Below are 9,161 nucleotides of genomic sequence, written 5' to 3'. Positions count from 1 at the left end.
TCATCGCAAAAAAGAAAACAATATGGGTAACTAGGAGGAAACAAAGGAATTATGTTATTGAAGATGTGAAAATAAAAGAACCACATTAAACGATTTTTGAGTATTTTATAACAGCAAAGTGATGGAAATACCCGAGAATGGACAACAGTAGCTGAAATATTCGTTTCTCGAGCCTCCAGGTTCGGTAACTCTTAATTATTGAATTAGGGTTTTCAACTAGCCTTGGATAAACCTCAATGATAATGATATCGCCGCTGAGCAAAGCTTCAAATTTCAGTAAAATATTATTTAATTTTAATGGGTTTGAAATTATTTATATTCAAGTAAATATTTATATTCGAGAAACCCTGAAAATTGGGTGTAATTACGTAATGTAATCTTTGAAAAAGTAGTGACGATATTATTAACCAACCCTTGATGCAGACCACTATACCTATTGTTATTTGACAGTATAAAAACCTGAGGGTGCTCTTTGGTTTCAGGTGATACTGGGTTGAATAGTCTAGTGGTCAAAACTATTACAAAACTTATAAAAAGGAGACGGACACTTTGAATGATGTTGACCTTAGATACGGTATGTCTACAAAAAAAGATGGTTTGGCTAGGACTGGAATAACTTTGAAGTTACATCTGCTTTATGTGAGCTTTGTAAAGAAATTGGGGAGGGGCTAGTAAAAACTCTTTGTGCCAGACATGTTTCTATTAACATAGATGTTGTGAACCTTTTTTAATAGCAACTTGATATTCGAGTTATCTTTCAACATCACAAAGACACATATCAAGGAAATTTAATTGTAACACAAACCTTCGGCCATAAACAACACAACCAAAGCACTGAAAGTAACTAGAAATGCCAGACCTCACAATCTCTATTTATCTCTTATGCCAAACTTCATTATATCATTGCCAAAACTGCACTGCAAAGACAAGGATTCCTCATTAGGGTCAGCAAATACTTTAGGTTACCACTCACAAAGCTTAAGTAAGCCCAACATAGGTGAACTGCGCACACTTAGGAACAGTGCTGCCACATACACATTGAGAAAGTCATTCATTTGATTAGTGATAATTCACTTACCAACATGCATCAACAATTACCTCACAAACATGCTATTTCTTCTCTCTCCTACTTTTATTGCAACTATGAAGACCTTTGTTTCGCTGAACTAGCTATTTGCACACAGCAATCTCTTCCCTAAATATTTCACACAGTTCTTTCTCTTTGACATTCCCATTCCAAGACATCCTTTTACTTTTTGCAGTTATATGAGTGTGGCAAAGCTAGAGCACCACCTTAAATAGTATTAGTTGAACAAATCGACCCCAGGACCTGTTCTTTGTAAACCTAGTACTTATTCTATCAGTCTCCTTTGACAAACTGCTACATTACAGGGACATAAACACACTAGCATTGGTTGTCAAGCAAAGACACACACACATACAATGGGTTTCTTTCAATTTCTGTCTACCAAATCCACTCACAAGGCTTTGGGCAGCCCATGGCTATATTAGAAGATACTTGCCCAAGGTGTGACACAGTGAGACTGAAACCAGAACCATGTGGTTTGGAAGCAAGATTCTTATCACACACCTACACCTGTGCATGTTTAACATAGTTCTCAGGGAGATTCAACACAACACAGAATGCAACAAGGCTAGCCCTTTTAAATTCAGGTACAAACATATACTGAGACCTATTCCCCATTTTTTTTTTCAGGAGTGGGTAGCCACAGCAAGACACACACCACGCATTCCATTTATTTCCCAGCGCAAAGGGACAAGCCCCATTCTATGCTTGGGTCAATGCGTAGAAAGCAACCTCCAATATCAGCAGTGGGGCCTAGCAGCTTATGCTGGTTTACCCCCACCGTACCCCTTTGAGCAACATCAAAATTCACTCATCCATCCTCACTCTCCAAGCTTTCCTATCATTTATAAACTCTCTTGCCTCTCTTACTCCAACACCTCTAACTACGAAAACTTTTCTCACTCCATCTATCCACACAGGTCTGCTGCCTACCATTTCAGCCTTCATCACCCTCCTTACCATCTACTCCTCATCCTCTCCATGTGGCCAAACCACTTCAACATTCGTCTATCCAATTTGGTTGTTAGTTTTTCATTTATTCCTGCTCATCTTCGTACCTCCTCATTCCTCATCCTGTCTATCCATGTCACACCCACCATATCCCTCAGACATCTCATCTTGTCGTCTCCTTTCCACCTCTCTCAGCTCTCATGTCTCTGCACCATATAACATTGTCGGCACAACCACAAGGGGACTGGAATTCTCTCCTCCTAATAAATTCATAGTCCTGAAATTCAAGTACTACTCATTTTTACCAGTTAAGTGGACCGGAGCAACATGAAATAAAATATTTTGCTCAAGGATAAATGTACCTCTGGGAATTAAACATGACCTGAATACCCAAACCACTTAGCTACACACCTTCATCACCTGTCTACATCACAACAAACATACTATGTGCAACTGAAAGTCTGTCAAAATCTACAATCTGAAGAGAATTTTTCTGCATTCAACCTTTAAAATTTAGATGAACCTTCCAGAAACTATAGTTAGGAACGTCTCATACTTCAATATTTGATTTTCTAAACAGCCAGCAGTCATTTCCTTACAGAAACCATGAGCCAGTGACTGACCTTTTTAAGAAGAAAATATGGATAGTCTTTCAAAAAATAAAGACTATAAAAATTGTCCTTATTTAGAAAAATTTAGTACACCATTTTCTATGTTTGGAAGGCATTGATAAATTAATAAGGAGTTAAAAATATATATAAAGACAATGATTAAGATTAAAATTTCCAAGTATATCCATCCTTTTATTGTTAGTCAATGAATGCTAACAAGCATACAGATCATTGAAGATAATGCAAGACACATGGACACAATGACCAATGGTTTGGGGATTTTGTTTAATTAATTTTCTGTTTTTTGATGGGAAAATTTAGAAAACGAAGGAAATGAAATATTCAATGTTGTAAACAGAAAACTAGAAACAAGACTTGACAATTCAATTCAAATTTTATTTTGTTTTCTTTGTTATTGCCATTTTGTATGAAAGCAGTAGAGAGGTTAACTTTCTAGACATTACTTTTCCATACCACAAACTTAATGAGAGCCTCCATTACATTTATAGACAACCCTGCTATCCAAGATATGTCATCAAAGGATTGGTTAGGAATATCTTGATTACGGTTTCCATTTTTTTCAGCCACTGGATGTATGCTGTACAGAGCCTCTCAGGAAAGTGATTTATAAAGTTGTAGTATTAAGTTTATCCCACTCACCAAGCCTTTGACCCTCATATATACACACATATATATATCATCACTTAACACCTTTGTTCATATTGGAATAAGTTGGACAGTTTGACTATATACAATGAGTCTAAGGATTACATTCTGCTTCAGTGTTTTCTTCTGGATATCCTTCCTAATGCTAAACAATACAAAATATACTGGGTGCTATTTTCATGTCACCAACACTAGTGAGGTCACTATGCCGCTTGCAACATGACAAACCCTGAGGAGAGGTTGGTTTTATGTAAGATGAAGGGTTAAAGCATCATACAAAGGGGAAGAGCAGGCTTCTTACTGTAGAGGAGCTACATAGTTACATATTGAAATCAGAATGATTGGGGGAAGCTGGAAAGAGACGAAATAGCGGTGATAAAGTGTCTTGGTGGTCTATCAGGTTATGAGGTGTGTAGAAGTGAGTGGAAACATCTTTGGAATACTGGACAAAATACCTTGTAATATTTTATTATGTCCCTTCACATTCTAAATTCAAATCCCTACTAGGCTGACACTGCATTTCCTCCTTCCAGCATCCCTTCACACCAAAGATGATCCTAAGTGCAGAGGAACATAAAAGCCCACGACAAAATCACAAGCTATTTTTCTTCACACTGCAATTTCATCATCACCTACTGATACAAAGTTTCCATCGACTAACTTTCTCTCACAAGAAACTGAAAATGCAAAGCAGTGGAATGAAACTCAGAACCACAATTTTGTAAAATGAATATCTTAACATCACAGCCATACCTGCACATGAAAGGTTATTTTGTCATTTTCTGTATCATGTAAGATCATCTGCTTCACATAAACCTACATGTTTGAAATTTGTAAGTTGTGTACATGATGGTACATTGTCCCCTCCTGCGTTAAAAAGTCCTACAGAATAGAGACCTTCATTACTACCAGATGTCATAATGTTCTCAATTGACTGGATAGTTGTTATACTTTGGTGTAGCATTTTAGATGCATCATTTTGTATGGAAATGGACTGGGAAGACATTTTCTCTTCAATGCATGATGCAGGAGGTAAGTCAGAAACTACAGAGCCTTCAAATACATTAGACTTTAATTTACATGTGGGTCTATGTATCACATGTGATGCTGCATTGCTTGAATCTGGAGTGGATATGTAAGCCTCGTTGTTCAGTTGACCATAGTTCTCATTATCAAGCTCTACAGGTTCAGTTTTCACTCTGAGAACAAAATCAGAATCATTTGAGCAATGACCATATGTATTAGCATCCAATGAGTCAATTTCAGATTCCTGTTCAAAGACATCAGCAGTACCAATGTTAACTTGTGCTAACGCAGCCTCACATATCTCTTGTTTAACATCAATGACTTGTGTAGTGACAAATGGAGTAGATTGAGATGTAACTGATGTGATGGATGATGAAGGCAGAGTTGGTTGAATTGTTGGCACTGTGATATTTGTTGGAACTGGCAGACTGGTCTGTGTCTGGTTCTGCCTGAGATCAACTGAAGGTTGATTTATTTTGTTTATGAGATTGTTATCACACAGTTCTTCAAATTCTTTCATTTCTAATCGTTTTGCAATGATTTTTAATTGCTGTAAAATATCTGGATCGAGATCTAAATATCCACTGTACATGTATTCTGCAAATGCATTTAAAGCTTGTGTACTAACTTCTTCTGGAAAGTTTATTTGGAGAAACTTCTGAGAGGAAATATTTGTACTAAATACTGACAATAGTTTTGGACACACAGCAGATAGAATAACTTTATGTACCTGAAATACAGAAAATAAAGAGAAACTGTTTATAGCCATCTAATAATTGAATTGCAAAACATTTTTAAATATTACAACTAAATTAAAACAAAAAATTATTCATTCCAAGCCTCTTGGAAATATCAATTGAAAGGTACAATATATATTTATTCATTCATAAATTGTCACTAAAGTTTTCTGATACTTTATTTATAAAAATACTATATTCTGCAGTGAGAATCTTGAATCAAACTTCATTTATTTCACTAAGACATTTAATTAATCTCTCTCTATATATATAATAAGCTAAATCATGTGGCCCTTTTGTGGAGTTCCTCTCTTTCTGTCATACAATAGAGAGGTAGAAGAAAGTAGTAAAATTTTGCTGAGAGGTATGGAAGAAAAAAAACTAGGTATTATAAAGAGAGGTGAACGAGATAGAAAAAGAGATACATGTCAGATAAATAGAGAAATAGCTACCACTTAGCTAGCTAGTCTGACAGCCAGGTGTAGCCAACAGTGAAATATAGGGAGAGATGAAAGAGTGAGAGAGGATGAGATAGTCTAAGTAAAAGAAAAGATGTGCAATCAAGAAAACAAATAGAAAATGAAGCAGGACTTGAGGAAAAAGATTATGAATTAGTGAAAGATCAGCAAACAACATCAATTTTGGTATAAAATAAACTTTACTTTTAATTTGCAAAATATTAACTAATAAACAAGATATTTATCGTTAAGAGAATCCAAACATTGCTAAAAATAAAGATCAGTAAAAATTAATAATTTTAACCATTATCTCTGGGATGAAAACATAAATTCTTGTAAGATGTGGATACTTGAGAATATTTTGAACAGTTACATTTTGAAAATTATGATGAGTCAAATAAAAAAAAAATGGAAAAGTATTTTAAATGTCAAGACTAAACACTTACCATTACAGTTGATGAGCCATTACCAATACTAGCATCACACAATTTTTTACTTTTCCACAGTGCTGCCAGGTTGGACATGACATGGATCTGATGATCAGCAACAGCAAGTATTCTTTTCTTTTTATGCCAAGGCTTCCTAACACCATTTGGTTTGGGTACAGGTATCTGTGATGACTGAGCAACATTCATACACTGCTGGACTGGCATTTGAGTAGCAGTTGGAAGAGAATTTGCAATTATCTGGGATACCCGAGAGCTAATCATGTGTCTGAAATAAAAGATTATAATTTACTTCAGAATAATTTTATGGGTGAAAATGCAAATTCAATCATCAGAATAATTTCAACTGCAACATACCTATCAGGATCAAATATTTGATCACCAGTCCGCACCTGCTCTGTATATTGTTGCTTCATGTATTCTGAATAACACTGATTTGATGATTCTGCCTGAAAGTATAAATAGATACATGAATATCATAAAGAATAGTTTGCTTTGTAATGAATTTAAAAGTGGTTATTATTGGCCTAAGTAAATCAGCCTCTTCAATTTTAAATGAAGCTATTTCACATAAATGCAGTAGATAAAAAGTGTATAGTAGTAACAAATGTCTTTCATGATTATTTCATCCACTCACTCATGAAAAATCTTTAGAAAGAAAAAATTTGTAAAGAAACATAAGGTTTATTAACAGATCTAAGAAATATTGTTCCCAGAAGGAAACATTAAATGAAAAAATAACAGGACAGTTACTAACCACAGAAACCATCAGGTTTTATAAAATCGCTTCAACTTATATAAAAAAAATTCATCATCATTATTGTTTAATGTCCATTTTCAATGCTGGCATAAACTGGACAGTTTGGCAGGAACTGACAAGCCAGAGGATTGCACCAAGCTCCAATGTCTGTTTTAGCATGATTTCTATGACTGGATGCCCTTCCTAACACCAACAACTTCACAGAGTGTACTGGGGTACTTTTTACATGCCCCTGACACTAATGAAGTCACTAAATAATTCACAAAACAAGACCACCTGTAACTCAAAACTAAATTAGTAAATATACAGTGTCTGAAAAGTTACCTATGAATCTAAAAATTTAATAACATTCATTTGTTAACTATTTATTATTATTATTATTATTATTATTATCAGCATCATCATCATCATCATCATTATTATTATTATTATCATCATTATTATTATACTAAAAGACAATTTTAAAATGGATACAAAATTACTTTAGTTATGACAAAATGGTACTGTTTATATCTCCCATTTTCAGCTTTTCAGAGATGACCTCTTTTAGTATAATATTTGGATCTTTCTGAATTGACGGGCACCACTTTTCATGTTTTATGTAGTGTTGGTGCCCGTCAATTCAGAAAGATCCGAATTTTCTATCTCTTAACTTCTACACAGTTATTGTCCTTGAGCTGTTGAATAGTCCTGGATTTATAGATGTATGAATGCACCTTTAGATAATGCAAAGCAAAAATAATAAGGAGACATCAAATCAGCAAAATGTAATTAACAAGAAATAACATTCGTTTTACTAATGCTCAAACAAAAATTTCTGGACAGAAAGATTGCTGAAAAATTATCAATGCAAAGAACAAAACTTTCATGTTATTCAGGATGACAATCTTTCCTGAAAAAACAGCGATAAAAGTTAGATGCAAAAGTTTACTGTCATAATTGATGAAAATACAAACATTTCAGATATCCAAATTTTGACTATAGGGGTGAATTTTTTGATTTGGATAGGGATAATGTCACAGATACATTGTTAGATACTGTAGTTATTGAAAATGGAATGGCTCCATGTCTTTACAATGCAACCTTGCATGAAAGACAGATGCCTTCAGAAAATATTATAGGATTCACAAGTAATAATTGTTCTTCCATGACAGGCATGAAAAATAGGGTTCACAAATTATTGAAAGATAACGTCTTCTATTTTCATAAATGGATACACCACTCGTTTTGGATACGAGCCATGCTGTCATGCCCTCATAGAGACAAGATTTAACATGTTACTTCAGTCACAGCAGCAGTACACTATAGGAGACTTATTCAAGGAATTGTTACATCAAGTTAACACAAAATGCCTAAACAAAGTGGCTTTCTTGAGAAACAGTTATTACAATGATAGTAGAATAATTGAATACTTTATTTTTTTTATTTTCAAAGTGAATGAAAAGTTGATATTGCCAGAATTTACATAGTATTAAGCAATCACAAAACCAAACACATGACTTTATCTTCAGTAAGTGCTACAAAAGAAACACATACGAAAGATAAAGATGTGTGTATAGAAAGTGAATTTGCTGAATGTTGAATTTCAATCTGAGCATTTCAGTTTACATTCTCCTTGTTTAATATCATTAGAATACAAAAGTCTGAATTTCAAAAAAAATTTTTTTATTAAAGATGAATTACTGAAGAACATTAAATAATCAGAAATTCATCCAAGCAATGAAAGTAATTACAGAAACATTAATGGTGTTTACTTTGGGAGAAAGACAACAGCATATTTACATAATTTAACTTTTGATGATGAAAGCCATGTTAGAAGATTTTAAACTTTTTGAAATTCCTAGCGGTATGTTGTATTCAAGTAAGTAAAAGGTTTTCTATTCAGTGAAGATGAAATTATTGCTAAGTTCAAGATATTAGATCCCAGTATATAGCTTGTTCATTTCCCATCCATCCACTGTGTCAGCAAGCAATCTAATGCTTTAGCATTTAAACCAGCCATATCCATCTCAAATATTCTACCTTTTTTATGTTAACACTGGTCTGATCCAGCTTCTCATACTAGGGTTAGGGTTACCTGTTGCCGTTATTAAACTGCAGCTATGCTGGGACACCACCTTGAGGAATTTTCAGTCGACTGTATCGACCCCAGAATTTTTTTAGATGATTTTAAGCCAACGTATGAAGTTAAACCTGGAAAGTCTCTCAGCATGCTAGAAATAACACCCAAATCGCTTGAAATTTTTTATACCCCCCCCCCTGTTATATTTAGTTATTCCTCCTTTTTTTTATCTTCTAAAAATCTTTTTACCTGTTTCAGTCACTTTACTGCGGCCATGCTGGGTCACCGCCTTAGAGAATTTTTAGGCGAGTGTATCGACCCTACAATCTTTTTTAAGTGATTTTTAACCAACATACA

General features: G+C 34.3%; 1 protein-coding gene across 5 annotated transcripts in view; it reads right to left on the bottom strand.

The window, feature by feature from the left end:
• Positions 1-2,808: 2,808 nt before the first annotated feature.
• LOC106877744 (uncharacterized) overlaps positions 2,809-9,161 on the bottom strand; it is a 10,103-nt gene continuing 3,750 nt past the window's right edge. For 2 of the 5 annotated variants that reach the window (XM_014926752.2, XM_014926750.2), the window contains exons 2-4: positions 6,340-6,431; positions 5,983-6,250; positions 2,809-5,071 (exon numbers count right to left, since the gene is read on the bottom strand). In XM_014926752.2, coding sequence (XP_014782238.1) covers positions 4,103-5,071; positions 5,983-6,250; positions 6,340-6,431 — 1,329 coding nt within the window. In that variant the 3' untranslated portion in view covers positions 2,809-4,102. Of the gene's footprint in view, positions 5,072-5,982; positions 6,251-6,339; positions 6,432-6,739; positions 8,407-8,819; positions 9,004-9,053 lie in introns of those variants that run through there. The other 3 variants (XM_014926753.2, XM_052966580.1, XM_014926751.2) reach the window with 3 other exon arrangements.

Source organism: Octopus bimaculoides, chromosome 3, assembly GCF_001194135.2.
Source record: "Octopus bimaculoides isolate UCB-OBI-ISO-001 chromosome 3, ASM119413v2, whole genome shotgun sequence".
Taxonomy (NCBI): Eukaryota; Metazoa; Mollusca; class Cephalopoda; order Octopoda; family Octopodidae; genus Octopus; species Octopus bimaculoides.
Note: the sequence above shows the minus strand (reverse complement) of the source record. Positions and strands in the feature narration are given on the sequence as shown.